Source organism: Psammomys obesus, unplaced genomic scaffold (assembly GCF_907164565.1).
Source record: "Psammomys obesus unplaced genomic scaffold, mPsaObe1.curated_primary_1811, whole genome shotgun sequence".
In the NCBI taxonomy this organism is placed as follows: Eukaryota; Metazoa; Chordata; class Mammalia; order Rodentia; family Muridae; genus Psammomys; species Psammomys obesus.
The window spans coordinates 38619098-38634660 of NW_026585644.1; the positions used below are offsets into that span (position 1 = coordinate 38619098).

The 15563-nt window shown below is 48.7% G+C and overlaps 1 protein-coding gene across 1 annotated transcript in view; it reads left to right on the top strand.

Annotated features, from left to right (window-relative positions):
- The first annotated feature begins 4314 nt into the window (after window positions 1-4314).
- LOC129687634 (latent-transforming growth factor beta-binding protein 1-like) overlaps window positions 4315-15563 on the top strand; it is a 51969-nt gene continuing 40720 nt past the window's right edge. Inside the window, exons 1-2 of the mRNA XM_055622113.1 lie at window positions 4315-4964; window positions 5940-6010. Of these exons, the coding sequence (XP_055478088.1) occupies window positions 4489-4964; window positions 5940-6010 (547 nt within the window). The 5' untranslated portion in view covers window positions 4315-4488. The remainder of the gene's footprint in view (window positions 4965-5939; window positions 6011-15563) is intronic.

Genomic DNA, 15563 nt, shown 5'->3' on the forward strand with positions numbered 1-15563 from the left:
TTTCTTGATGAGACTAAATATGATGGGGAAGGGGGGACGGGGCCTGCATGAAATCCTTGGCTGAAGAAAACACGTGTAGAAACATTTTTGATCATAGGCAGCCCCTAAATTTGATTTGTAGCTGATCTTAAATGTAGGAAAAGATTTTCAATTACAAAACTCATAAAGTCTAGAGATGAGAGAACCTGACTGCGTTCTGAGTTTGACTAATGGTCTCAAAGCGCTTTGAAACGTTTGGCATTTGCCAGCCTTTCTTTCTTCCCTAATCTTCAAACCCATGGGTTTTAATGGGAAACATAATCCTCTTTTCTGATTCATTTACACTTAGCTCATCTGAGTATTGTTTTCTAAAAACCATCTGAAGTCCAAGAAGTTTTATGAGATCTTTAAAGACTTGATTTTTGAACAAGGAAGTTGTGTACTGCCAATATAAATGGACCTTGAACCCTAGGGGGCTTGGGTCCAGGGTTTGTGGCATTAAGCTTGGTTGAGACTTGGCAAAGGCTGCTCTCGATGCCTGACAGGAACTCAGCTTTCACTTTCAGGATTAACAGTGAATTCAGTGTTTGAGATGAGCAGCCATCTTGTGTCATAGTACACGGGGAACATAGCATAATTCTCCAAGATTATCTACCTAGTTATGTAACTAACAAGAGACTTGTGTGGAAAACTGACTTGTCTGGTATCTGCCAGCAGCCCCTTGCTTATGCATATATTTGTACATTCATGGTCTTATACTCATACATATGTTCTAGCGTGTGAATTGCTCTCAGGGATGGGGTGAGCATTCACATTAGAGATTACTCATGTAGGAGGTTATAATTTGGTTGAAGATGCATCAGATCTCAAGAGAAAGAACCATTGCATTGTACATTTAATTTTTTTTAAAGATTCATTTATTTGTGGATCTTATTTTTTTTTTAAGATTTATTTATTTATTATGTATACAGAAGATCTCCTTATAGGTGGCTGTGAGCTACCATGTGGTTGCTGAGAATCGAACTTAGGACCTTTGGAAGAACAGCCAGTGCTCTTAACTTCTGAGCCATCTCTCCAGTCCCCCCTCCCCTTTTTTAAAGATTTTATTCTTTATACAGCATTTTGCCTACAGGCCAGAAGAGGGCACCAGATCTCATCATAGATGGTTATGAGCCACCATGTGGTTGCTGGGAATTGAACTCAGGACCTTTGGAAGAACAGCCAGTGCTCTTAACCTCTGAGCCATCTCTCCAGCCCCATACTGTACATTTTCAATGGTAGAAAACACTTGTAACTTTTAATTTTTCTTTTCAGTGTGTGCAAGGTATATGTAAGCTCTGTACGTGTGTGTGTGTGAATACTTGTCTTCGTGGTTGTGAGGAGGCCGCTGGATGTCGTGTGTGAGAAGTTCTGCCTTATTCCCTTGGGACAGGGTTTCTTACTGAACCTGGAGCTAGGCCGATGGCAGCAAATCTCAGCATTTCTCCTGTTTCCGTCCCCCTCCCCTACAGTGCAGGGTCACCAGCTCCTGTGACCATGATCTACTTTTATGTGGGTTCTGGGGTTTTGGACTCTGGTCCTTATAGGAACACATCAGGTGTTCTTACCTTCTGACCTATCTCCCCAGAAAACACTTTCCTGTGGAGCTGTACATTGGAGTAAAAGCCAGTTTTACTGCAAATACAGATTCCAAGCAGGGCCCCAGATTCTCTAGAAATTGGGATTCAGACAGGTAGAGTTGCTTGCTCACGGTAAAGTAGCAAGGCTGGGACCCAGAGGCTGCCTCCCGCTGTGCCTTCCACAGACGGCTGCTTGTCCTGTCCTGGAAGCAGCATTGACATAATGTCATCCATCCTGGTCCTGGGAGACACTCCCCAGGGAGGCCCACCCACCACTGAAGACTAGTAAAGACTTCTTGGTGATGCTGTCCTGGCTCATTTCCCTTGTCAACTCTCTTCCTCCCTTCCCACCCCATGGACTCTCTTACCAAAATGCTCTCAGCCTTGCCTCAGGCTTCCTTCCCCACTCCCAGTCCATTGCAACTAGCTGCTTAGAAAATCCCCGTATGACACCTAAAATCGTCACAGGGCAGGTTTGAATTGCATCCAGGAAACATTTCATGTTACAAATTGTCCACAAGAGGACAAAGAATTATGGGCTATATGGTGATATAGGATCATAGAAATGAAACTGTGCCTTGTGAGATTTCTGTCATTTTTCTCGAAGCCTTACTTAATTCAGTTGTTTATCTTCTTTAATGCTTCATTTGGATCTTGTTACTCCCAGCAGATAGGTTTCTCTTACACAAAGGCTTTGTGCCTTGGGATACTTTGTAGCTCCAGACAGATACAAGGATGCTGTGTATCTGCCTGCCTTTTGCACAGCTGGCACTCGGTAGGCATTTGTTCTCTTGTCTTGTATTTTTCACACAGAACCAGAAGTTGCAGACATGGGACAGTGTCTCTCGACCCTTCTCCTTGCTGTGGTTCACTCTGCCCTGGCTCTCCGGTTGAACTGGAGTTATCCTACACAGAGGGACAAGCTGCCGGGGCTGGGTGGGGCTTTTCACCCAGTTGATGTGTGTTGGGCTTCTGAGAGTAGGGTAAAGCACCTACAGCCTGTAGCAGTTGGTACAGGCTGGAGCCCAGGTCTCTTCCCTGCGTCCAGAGCTATTTCTTTGATGGCAGTGGCTCTCAGACAGTGCTCTTGGGGGAAGCGGGTGTTCAGGCTGCTAACCTTGAGGCCCAATCTTCTCAGATCAAACGCTCACCAGTATTTCTACAATGCACAGAGAAAAGTAGGCGAACTTGAAATGTTGATTCTTTTTCTCCATCATCAGTATTTCTTAAATCATTGTTACTTGCTACCAGTTGTCCTAAGCTGATACATGGAAAGCCAGCAAGAAAAAGACAATCAAAATTATTAATATATGAGAAAACCTAAGCCTGGGGAAAATACCTTTTTTAGTTTAGTTTTTTAAAATTTTATTTTATGTGTACCACTGTTCCGCTGGCATACATGTTTGGGTACCTAGAGGTCAGAAGAAAGCATCAAATCCCTTGGAACTGGAGTTACGGATGGTTCCAAGCCAACAGGTGGATGCTGGGAATCCATCTTTCAGGTCCTCTGAAAGATCGGCCAGTGCATTTAACCGCTGAGCTTTTTTTTTTTTTTTTTTAATACACAGCCATTTTCACGGGCACGTAGTAAGAGCATTCATTCTGTTGCTGACATTGTTTTAATTCAGATGTTAGCAGTAAAGACGTCATTTCCTGGTTTTCTTTAAGCTCTCTTTTGCGCGTGTACACACACAGAGTGAGGAATCCCAAATTCGCCACTCTACAAGGACCACCAGATCTTTTTTGCGCGCACACACACACACACGCACACACACATGCACACACACGCACAGTTTGTAAACACAGACACAGAGTGAGGAATCCTAAATTCCTTGCAAGGAACATCAGCTCTCTTTTGCACACACACAAACACACACATATACAGAGTTGGTCATACATACAGAGTTTGCACACACACACACACACCCCACACACAGTAACCCTAAATGCTCCACTATACAAGGACCACCAGCAGGGCAGCCTCTGCGGTTTTCTTCATCTACACGGGCGCCCCCTGCTGCCCACTCTGTATTCTCGCCCCGCCAACGCCAGGAGTAGGGTACCAAGTCTTTCCGGAGGTTGCAGCCCTAAGAGCACCTTCCTTCCGAGGAATAAAACGAATCGCTTTCCAAAGGACAGCCCAGCCTACCTCGGATAGCCCTTTCTGGGGCCCGACCTAGTGTTTTACTCCAACTCCTGCCAACAGAATGCCAGCAAACTCGGGTAAGAATGGGCCTGAGCGTCCAAACTGTATCACCCGAATCCTCCAGAGCTGCTAGAAGGAAAGGGCCGTTCCGCACCGTGCCGAGCCCTTTGTCTTCTCCTGGGACTGGCGACCCAGAACTCGGGGAGCGGGAACCCCAGTCCACCCGACCCACGGCCCCAATCTCTGGATGCGGAGGGTGGCGGCTCCTTCTCCGGCTCATCTCAAGCTTTCCCCAATTAGGATTTGCTGCCTGACGTCACGTCTGCCTCAGATTGGCTGTTGAGATCTGACACAGGGCTCCGCCGGGGAGAAGAAACTTTTAAAAGACTTTGCAGCCGGGGCTGCCTCCGAGCGGTCCAGCGCTCACGGCCGTCCTCGCCCACCCTCGCGGGTCGGTGCCCGTGGCACCCCGGCTGCACCCCGTGACACCCCGGCTGAGCCAGGGGACCCTCACCTTGCGCAGCCCGCGCCCCTCCCCTCCTCCCCACCCCAAACTCCCGCCCCCCCGCTCGCCACCGCTCCCGGCTGGGGTCCGCTGCCGCTCAGCCGCCGGCAAAAGCTCCCTCCCTCCCGGCCACCCAGTCGGCCTCCACCCGGCCGCGCCCGAGCTCTTCGCGGAGTCCTTGGGGATACGGAGGGAGCGCGCCGGGGCAGGGCGAGCGGCGCTGCCGGAGACTGCCCGCGATGGCAGGAGCCTGGCTCAGGTGGGGACTCCTGCTCTGGGCAGGGCTGCTGGCGTGGTCTGCGCACGGCCGGGTGCGGAGGATCACGTACGTGGTGCGCCCGGGCGCCGGGCTGGCGGCGGGAGCCTTGCCTCTGGCTGGGCACCCCCGGACCTTCAACGTCGCGCTGGACGCCAGGTACAGCCGCAGCTCGTCCGCCGCCTCCGGCCGCGCCTCGGCCGGGCCCCCAGCCGAGCGGACCCGTCGCACCAGCCAGCCTGGCGGCGCGGCCCTGCCCGGGCTCCGATCGCCGCTGCCACCCGAGCCCGGGCGTCCCGGCGCGCCCGGCCGGCAGCTGCACTCTAAGGCCGGCGCTCAGCCCGCGGTCGCCCGCTTCGCCAAACATGGCAGGCAAGCCGTGCGCTCCAAAGTGCAGCAGGACACCCAGAGCGCCGGGGGCTCCAGGCTGCAGGTTCAGCAGAAGCAGCAGCTGCAGGGGTAAGCCCACGCTCCGCCCGCCTCGCGCGCGGGGACACGCCGGGGCTGGGGACCGTCTCCTCCCCGCCGGGGGCGCTGCGGGAAGGGGTGAGCGCGGGGGAAGCCCGCTCTTTTTTTTTTTTCCCCCCTGGCTTTTAACTCTTAGAGCATTGTTACCGAGCTGCGGGGAAACACAAAAGGCATTTCTTTCTTCCCCGGGGCGTAACCTCCTGTGCGCAAACCCTTCTGCTCCTAGACTATGGGCGTAAACATGAAGTCACTACAGCTTAATCCCAAGGCATCAATTAAACTTCTTGCAGCTCGGTTTTTATTTTTTTATTTTGGTTTACCTAATGAAAAAGAGATTGTGGGTGAAAGGAGGCTGTAGAGACTCAGCTCTCCTTCGGGCATCCTGGCAATTGTAGGCTTGGGTTTCTGGCACCTGTGGGGTTGGCCGTCCGAACGTGGGCGGGGGTGGGGGTGCGATCCAGCATGGACAGCAGTAGGGGTTGGAGAGTTTGTGACTCGGGCTGGTAAGTATCCCCACTATACTGCTTTCCTCCGCTCCTCACAAGGTGGGGTGGGGAGGTCACTTAATTTGAACCTTTGGCCTTTCTCCCCACTTAGGGATGGGTCCTCCGGGTGATCTCACTCTTTGGGGGGTACTTCTCTCTGAAGCAAAGCGGGCCCAGAAAATATGCAGAATATATTTGACTCTGCTTTAATTTGGGGTTAAGACAACCGTTAGGTTGGATTTTAATACTCCGCCCTTGTTAATCAGGCCTCTAGGTTCCTCCATCCTTCCCAGGTGAATGGTCCCTTACCCTTCTTCCACTCGAGCAGCTTTGGGTTGCGCTGCCTGGGTACGCTTAGAGCTCTCTCTAATCCAGAGGAATGTGGAAGCAAGAGATTGGCTTTTCAGGAACACTCTGAAGCTTTGAGTGCTTGGGAGGGGAGCGTCACGGCGCTGGACTGAGGGGTCTCGCTTCGTTTCAGGATCAATGTCTGTGGAGGGCGGTGCTGCCACGGTTGGAGTAAGGCTCCTGGTTCCCAGAGGTGCACCAAACGTAAGTTACTGTGCTTACCGCAGCCTTGCACCATGGACCAGGTGGGGCTGTGTGTGTGCGCGCGTGTGTACGGGGTGGGGTGGGGGTCAGGGTGGGGTCGGTAAGTTCTGCAGAGGCCTCGGGAAGAGGCAGGCCGTGCCCCCGGGAGTTCTGAAATCTGAAATACAGTACAAATATATGCACCTGTATAACCATCAAGGAGGGACTGGGTTATGCCCGTCCACCAGCCTTGAGTTATCCAAGATGCCTTGCGCTCCACCCAGCTGTTTATCACTGTCTCACTCGAATCACGTGCTAGGAAAAAAAGAAAATTCCCATTTGAGGGTAGGCCGTGTGCCAGAACGGATACTATTAATTTAAACATGGCTCGACAAAGAAAGAGCATTCTTTAAGGTGATGGCAGAAGAGGAATGGAAAGTAGGGATCCTTTCCTGGAATAAGGCAGGAAATGTTCCTTACGGGGGGCTGACCTTGGGGGATGGCCATGTGCTGAGCAAGTTCTCTACCGATGAGCTAGTCACACATGTACACCACACAAACGGTCCCCTACCCCTTTTCTGGAATCCTAAGAACCAGGCCCAATGTTAAAAGGGTAAAAAGCTTTCTGAAAAGAGCCACGCGTATCCTCCATCCTTGGGGTCCAGGTTATTTATCAAAATCTTCCTGTGCTTGGGGTTTCCCCAGTTAATATGCATCCTAACAGTATATTAAAAATATTCATAATACGTACAGTTACGAGATATACATAGTATGAAGATTACATTCCTTATAAACATTGTAAAGTTAAAGATAACTGTTTATTGAGGCCACCTTGACGTGTTAGCTGGGACTAGAAACCATTACCTGCACTCCAAAAGAAGTAAACATTAAAATTTTTATTATTTTAAAGGTATTTTATATGTATAGGTGTTTTGCCTGCATGAAGGCCTGTGCATTGCGTACGTGTGTGTAGTCCATGTACAGGCCAGAAGAGGATGTCAGAGCCCCAGAACTAGGGCTGTGTATGGTGGTGAGCCACGGTGTTGGTGCTGGGACTTGAATACAGGTCCTCTGCAGAGGCACCCTGTGCTGCTAACCACTGAGCCACGTCCAGCCCCCAGAGTAAGCAGTCTGAGACGTTCTTTTTGTAGAGCTTGACCTACTATCCTGTGAACTGGAGTTGTCCGAAATTTCAGGTGCTTATTGACATCTACTGTATAAGTAAAACCCAGCAATCTGCCTTGTGTATCGTTGGGGTTTTAGAACACTGATGGGAAAATAAAGATAGGATGCAATCATTCTGATGACCTTGTTTGTTGAAAAATGCCTTTAGCCCATGAGGAAAACAGAGGGGTTTTAAGTGGATGAAAAGGTCCCACCTCTGTGTTTTGATTTGGCCTAGGATCAGGGAGTAATGTTTGGCTTAAGGACCTTCTGAAGGCCAAATTCTGGCAGCTAGATCAGAAATGCACTGGTTTGTAGGCATTGTAAGTTAACACATTATTATTATTTTGAGACAGGGTTTCTGTGGGTAGCCCTGGCTGTCCTGGAACTCACTGTGTAGACCAGGCTGACCTCAAATGCACAGAGATCTGCCTGCCTCTTCTTCTTGAGTGCTACCACCACTTGGCTCTATTTTTCTGTTCTTCTTAGATTAAACTGACAGGACTGACTGAAATGTGGCAATGGCATTACCCTGGGTTAGGATCGCTTCTCCCAGTAACTGCCTCTGCCTCACAGCTGCTGTGCCACGTTTGGCCTGTAACGTGGCGGGTATCCCTCTGAGACAGCACTGGGGCAGTGAGGTATTGCTGTGTGAAGGTTGGACGCACAGGGCAGGGTTTGGGGAGATTGCTTACTTGTTGAAATGTTTGCCATGCAAACTTAAGGGCCGGAGGTTAATCCCTAGAACCCACCTAAAAAAGCTGGGAGGCGGAGACAAGTGCACCCCCAGGGCTCACTGGCCACTCAGCCTGGCCTAATTGGTGAGTTCTAGGCCAGTGAGAAACCAACCCTGTCTCAAAAAACAAGGTGGAGGGCTTCTGAGGAATGACATTCAAGGCTGATCTGTGCTCTCTACATGCACATACATGTACATGCACTCTGGCACCCATGTTCACTCAAACACTCACTCACCCACCCTACACTCATGCAAACCAACAGACCCTGCTGCTTCGTGCTCTGAGGTTTTATAAAGATTTCTTGGCAGGTGGCAGAGTGCCTTTTCTGAAAAGTAGGCAGCCCACAAGATTGCCCTTTTCTGATGGTTCAGGCTTTTTCCAAGAAGCCCTAGAAAGAGACTCATGTGGATAGTGAGCATTGACATCGTGGCTTCCTGCTTCTCCAGGCCAGGGAGACAAGGACATGTGTCTGCCTGTGTGTGGCTGGCTTTGCCCCTGCAGGTCCAGAAAGAGAGGTCACTGGCCACTTGTTGGTTGGGAGAGTTAGGGCTTCGTAGCTGGTGGTTGGAGCCGGGGGGCGGGGGGAGTGGCTGTACTGTGTTCATCTCATGATACCCATGACATCTGGTTCTGGGTTAGGGTATAAAGCTGTACATGACACTGGGATCTAGGCAGTTCAGCACCACTTTCCTTTTTGGTGCTTTTCTGCCCGGTGCTAGAAACTGAAATCACAACACCTTCCAGGAAAAACCATGCTGCTGAAATAGAACCTCGGCAGCTGAGCACAGCAGTGAAAGCATGCATTTATGAGATGCACTTTAATTTTACAGTGTGTGTGTGTGTGTGTGTGTGTGTGTGTGTATGTCAGAGGGAGAGAGAGAGAGATCAAAGTTCATGGAGTTCAGGAGAGGGTGTTATATCCCCTTGGGTTACAGGGTAGTTAGTTGTCAGTGGGCAGTGTGGGCAAACCCAGGTCATCTGGAAGAAGAGCAAGTGCTCTTAATAAAATGAGGGTCATCTCTTTAGTCCAGGATGGGTGTTTTTAACATGAGTCTTATTTCAGGCATGTCCTGAAAGATAAAGGAACCATTGTCTTTAGACATTACTGGAGTTAACATTGATACCATCCATTTAATCCATAGAAGAACTGTGTTCAAATGCTGGACCCTTCTCTAGCTGTGTGGCTTTGAGGAATTCACCTGGTCTCTTTGATTCTACATTTTCTTCTACAGAAATGACTAATCTAAAACCGGGCTCCCCATGTTGGATTGTTGAAGGTGTCAAGGTAAAAAAAGAATGGGTTTGCAAGCCATGCTGAAATCAGAGACTCTTAGGGTTTTAGAATTGGATCAAGTCAAGTAAACTTTCATTTATATATTACATGACTTTCTTCTTTCCCAGGTATGCATTCCTACTGCCTTTATTTTTTAAAGTAATGTGGATGCCCCTCCCTCCCCCACTATAGTGTGTATCCATTACCTGAAATGCTTTGGGCCACACAAGTGTTTGGAACTTTGATTTTATTTGAATATGTGTTTACATATAATGAGATATGTTAAATATGGGATCCAAGTTCAAACATGAAGCTCATTTGTATATATGCCTTATAGATAACAGGAAGGTAATTTTACGCAGTGTTTTAGTGTGCTTGTGTTTTGACTGAGTGGTTTTCAGGAAGCCAGATATGGAATATTCCACTTGTGGTGTCCTGTTGGTACTCAGAACATTTTGGATTTGGGATTTTTGGACTTTCGGGTTAGAAGCGCCTAAATTCATTTCCTTAAAGTCATTGGGTTGTTTTACACCTTTGGATGATTTACTTTGCAAAGATATTAAAGAAGACTGAGTATGGGGCACGGAGAGAGAACGCAGTCAGTCAAGTGCTTGCTATGCAAGCATGAGGAACTAGGTTCAGATCTTCAGCACTTGTGTAAAAGCTGGCTGTGGCACTAGGAGCCTGCACCCAGCTCTAGGGAGGTGGAGACAGAAAATATTTGGCGTTTGTTGGCTAACCTGTCTAGACAAATTGGTCAGCTCCAGGTTCAGGAAAGACACCATCTCAAACACACACACACACACACACACACACACACACACACACACAGTAGAAAGCAATTGAGGAAGACATCCGTTGCCTACTTCTGGCTTCTACATACTCTCACACAAACATGTGCAAGACTGCATTCACCCGAGCATCCACACACATGAACTTTTACACACACACACACACACACACACACACACACACACACACACGGGACACTAAATACATGTCTCTAGTTCTCTGTGTGTTAAAGCTTGTTGCCTGGGGGATGAGAGCTTATTTGTAGAATGGACAGGAATTGATGTAAAGCGTCCCTTCACCAATTTTCATCAGTGTAACTGCGTCAGTAAATAGCAGTGATATTCAGATGGCAAAGCAAACTGATGTGTGATTCTCTTTCTCTCTTTCATCCTTAAGATGCCAAGAGTGGCCAATTCTACTTGAATGTGATCCATTATAGAATACAAAACAGCAGCATGTCAATGTCACAAAGCGTATGGACAGATCGCAATGTATAACCCATGGTATTTAGTAGTTATCGTGTTTTAGGGATAATTTAAAGGGTTTACATAGGTTATGTCAGCTGAGCCAAAAGAATCTCTGCACAAGAGATCGGCTATGTTTGTGGTCTTGTGATTGTTTGATTAATGCGGCGAGGAAAATAATGCATTCTTCTGGGCCAGCTTAAATTGCTTTGAGTTGATTGAAACTTAATTTAAATGTACCACGGGCAAATGCTTCTGAAGACGGAAGATTTAGTGAACCTTAAATTGCAAACCAGAGATGAGAAGCACGCAGGCAACAGACCCACACGGGGCAAAGAATGCCTCTGTGCAGGCATCATGGTGGTCCTGGGGCCTCAGACACCCGGTCCCTGTGTGGATATGCCAAACTACACATTAATTCTGCCTTTCCAGACATTCTCATCCTCATTCTCTCTCTCTCTCTCTGTGGGGGGTGTGTGTGTCTGGGAGCTGTAATCGTAGCATGGGCCATGTCTTTCTACCTTTTAATACTGGGGACTGTTGATAGTGGTCAGGAGAGGGTGTCCCGTATGTTCTTTCCAGTGAAAGAAAGGGTGTCTGTCTGTAGAAGGATTTGGTGGCTTAAGGAACTGTCCTCTAACTATCCTCAGTTAGACTGTCCTCTAACTGCAAACGTTAGACCCCTGATGTGTGATATTTCCCCCTTCTCAGTTTTGCATTTCTTCGAGTCGTCTGAAGTAGCCCATCATTGCCTCTTCCAGTCTTCGTTGCCCGCCCCCCCCCGCCCCTCTACCCAGTTAGTGTGGCTTGGAGACAGACTTTGCCAGTGGGCTCAGATCTAATGAGGAGACTGGATGTGGGAACAGAAAACACAAAAGAATAAAGGCGAGGAGAGTGACACGGGGCTGGCAGGGGGAGGCAGAGAGAAGAGGAACCGTGTCAGACAGACTCCGAGCGGGTGCCTGGCACGTTGGAGGCCCTTTGTAAACGCATGCATGGCTCTTTTATTTATTTAACGGATATCTGTTTAGTTTTTACCATGGGCCAGGTTCTATGAATAGGGGAGAAATGCAGCCAGCTGTAGGGAGTGCGGGGTCTGGTTTTACTCACAGAACTCATGGCACATCAAATGACTTGTTCTCTCCTTCGGAAGGAACAGAAAATCGATATTCCATTGCTTTTCCATTGGCGTTCAGCCCATACTGCTTTCGAGGGTGGAGTGGTTGGGGGAGACCGACTAACCAACCAACCAAACAACCAACCAAAAAAACAAAACAAAAAAACCCTCTGAAAACCAACCCTGGAAATGCTAGTTCAGCTCCATGCAAAGGAGACCTAGGTATCTGTGGCACCCTCAGAGCCAGCGAGGCTGCAGGAGGTTGCAGCGTGCAGGAGGATGTAGCATGTGGAGGCGGTGGCTGAGAGGACGTCCTCAGGCTGTCTCCTGTCCCCTTTGGCTCAGCTCCCTAGCTGGCCTTGAGTGAGAGGCCCATGATGCGCACACATTTTTCATAGGCCTGTTATGGCCATTGACAGCTGCTGTGCCAATACATCTGCCGCAAAGTTTACCATAGCAGCTGCCGGGAGGGCTGCCCCGTCTGCGTCCTCAGCTCTGACCCCAGTCCTGGGAGCTGGGCTGGGAGGCTCGACTGGAAAATCTTGTCATGTGGCACAGACACTGAAAGGAAGGGAGAGGGACCCCGGGGTCAAGTTCACACTGGGTCAAATATGTGTTCTCAACACTAGTTAAAGCAAACATTTAGGAACCGTAAATTCTGTGTTGTGGTAGTGCTTACTCCTTCATGGTGAAACACTCCTCCAGCCCAGGCCGGTTTGCATGAGGCACCCGATCCCGGTCTTTTCTACAATGCTGAGGCTGTTCTGACTCTTCAACAAGAACTTTGGCAGTGACAGGGCTTTGCTTTCTGACTTTGCCACTTATTGTTGAGACTATTCCAGACATACTCAAACTCCTTTCAGTATATAGATGACATTTTCTTAAAGTGCACTTTTTTTTTTCCTTTCTTCCAAGTACCAGCAAGGAAGGAGCCAGCGTGACTCAGAGCATGAGGGCTATGTCACTCATTTTAATCCTTGACCCTGGGAGAGCTTACAAGGAGCAAGCATGGTGAAGGTTACTTTGCATGGGACCTCAGACATTACAGGGCTTTTTTTTTTTTTTTTTTTTTTTTTTTTTCTTCACACCCTGTGGGGTTTATTGAGGTGGGCATGATCTGTTAGCAGTGGCAATCAGCATTTTACTACCTAAACTGACTCGCCGGTTTTTCCAGCTGTGTTAGTACCCCCGTCTGTAACAAAGCCACACACCCCAAACTAGATGCCTTAGATCGATGGAAATGCACTGCCTCACAGTTTTGGTGGCCAGAAGCTGCCATCCAGGGGCTGATAGGGATGGTTTCTTCTAAGGGCCTCTCTCAGTGCATGTCACCATTTCTCTCTGAGTGTCTACGCATGGCTTCTTGCTGTTTATACTTCTCACTGTGTCAAGGTTCCCACTTCATATAAGAATCCCACTCAGATTTGTGCCCGCTCTCACCCGTTTTACCTTGCCATCCCCAGCAAAGATCCTCCCTCTAACTCAACCCACATTCAGAGGTACCGGGAGTTAGGATTTCAACTTACCTTGTTTTGGGTGGGGAGAGGGAAGCACAATTAAGCTCCTAACTGCCACGCACATGGGCAGGAGATGTGGGCTACGCAGAGGAGGTTCCCTCTGGGCATTTGGAGGTTTCCTCGCAGTGTTTGAAGCCTTCATTGCTTGCCTGCCAAGAAGCCCTTGACTATGGATTTAGCTTGGCTTCCTTCCCCACGGCTCCTCGGCGTGTTGTGAGAGACAAGGCGATCGTTGTAGGTGATTTGTTTATGCTTCTGGCCGTTTTTCTCTGGCCTGTTTTACAGAGGTCTGGATGAGTGCTTCTCAACAAGTACATCTAGAGAACTCGCCGCGGGAGCCGTTGTTATCGCGTTGGAGATGTGGGCGTACTGACAGGTGCCCCAAAGGGTGGCACACTTCACACCTGGAGATGCTGATCCAGAAGGAAGGGATCTAACCCTGGAGACTAGTCTGACACTGGGTGTGGGTGATGGGAGGGCAAGGCCACACTTAGGCAGGACCCCTCAACCCTTGGATTAGCTCAGTTTTGAGCATAGCTGTGTGTGCTCTTTTCTGTCTTTAAAAAAAAAAAAGAGCTATTGAGTTAGTTCCCATCTTTGCTGATTGTGTGTGGTTTTGTAATATTTTGAAATTTGGAAAACAATTTAATTATGCCCACATGATTAGAAGCTTTAAACACTTTTATATTTCTGTCTCATTCTGTCTTTCTGTCTGTGTCTGTCTGTGTGTCTGTCTCTCTGTCTCTGTCTCTGTCTGCTCTGTGATGTGTGTGTGTGTGCACAGTACAGGTGTGGAGGTCAGAGGACAGCTTGGTTCTCTCCCTACACCATGTGGATTCTGGGGATTGAACTCAGGCCGTCAAGGCTTTCTAGAATATGTCTTTACTGACCAAGCAGTCCCACTGGCCTCAAAGCTCACTCTTGTAAGTGTATGTGTGTGTGTGTGTGTGTGTGTGTGTGTCTGTCTTTGTGAATTTATGTTAACTACTTGAATTCAGGAATCTGGGAACAGGGCACCAGATACCTTGGACCTGGGATTGCAGGTGGTTGTGTGATGCCATGTGGCTGCTGAGAACTGGACCCCGGTCCTTGGCAAGAGTAGTAGGCAGGCACTCTTAACCGCCAAGCCCTTTCTCCAGCCTCAAGCGTTTTATTTTTAATTATAAAACAATTTAGCACACAAAGCCAGGAAGTAATATATCTAATAGCTGCTCATTAGTGTTACGCTTTTAAAAGCTCCCTGATGTGGCAATTAAGCATAATGATTTATAGTGCAGGGCGAGGCTATGGTCTTATTTTCCTTAAGTGCATGTTTAATAATGGCTCCTGCCTTTTTAGTGCAGAGAGAATAATACAGAATTTGTTGGTGTCATACCAACTCTTTATTTGGGGACTTGTGGAAAAATACACAGGAGCTGTAGCTGATGTATGTGTTTTCCTTTGCCTATTAATTTGCTGAGTGACTAGCTCTTGAATATGGATTGAACACCTCCGGTAGCGGCAGCCCCAAGCACCGGCAGTGTGTACAGAGCACGTGGCTGTGAGACGTGGCTGTGCTGCTGGGAACGTTCCCCTCTCCTTTCCAGCCTCACCACGCTCTTGTCCTTTTCTTTCTCTCCTCATGGCCTGCTCTTACTTGATTTGCCTGAATTAGAGATGGTGTGGCTCCATTCCACGTTTGGAGATAGAGTACAGGGCGTGGATCTTGACCTTCATGCTTCCTCACTGCGTGGCTTGGGTAAGCCTCTGAGAACTTGAGCAAGGCCAGGTGACCTTGATGCAGCCAAATAGGTAATCATTCTGGGGCCTGCCCGGGTGTGTGTGAGAGGGTGGAGGGGCCCCTTCCTAGCCTGATTCCACATCCGTGGTTCTCAGTTGCTCCGATTTACTCAGGGCTGCCCCCTTCTGGGTTCTCCCGGAGGCCACACACTATTTAGGTCTTTTGGTCACTGGCTCACCCTTTGTTGTTCTCAAGTGCTGTTTCCCCCTCCACATTCCCTTGGCTCTGCACATGGCTGGGCATCTCTGTCGCTTGATCAGCGTCGAGCTCCCGGGAAGCAGGGTTTTCTCTGTTACTTTTTATGTAGCCAGGCCCCTTGGGTTGCCATAGCACCTGCGCTAATTGGGTTGCATAGAATTACATTGACTGGCAAGTGTAGCTTAGTGGGTTAGAAATACAGTCCTTAGAACACCCTGTGGGATTCGGCTTTCTCCTCTCTTTGTTTATTCCCACCTTTTGACAGTCCATTTGCTTTGCTTTTCTCCGTGTACTTATCCGGGCCTGCTAGATGCTGCTGCTTATGCTGGCTATTCACGGGCACACACCTTATTCAGTACCCTCCTCCTCCTTCTCTCTGTAAGGCTGCCCTGGCATAGCCCAACCTTTAAGAGGACTTTTCCTTTCTCCCTGCCAATTTTAGAATCTTTCTGCTCAACATCATCTGATAGAGATTTGGGACTAAGTAAAATGAATGTTGTATGATTTTCCCCTGTAATTTTAGATCCCCAAA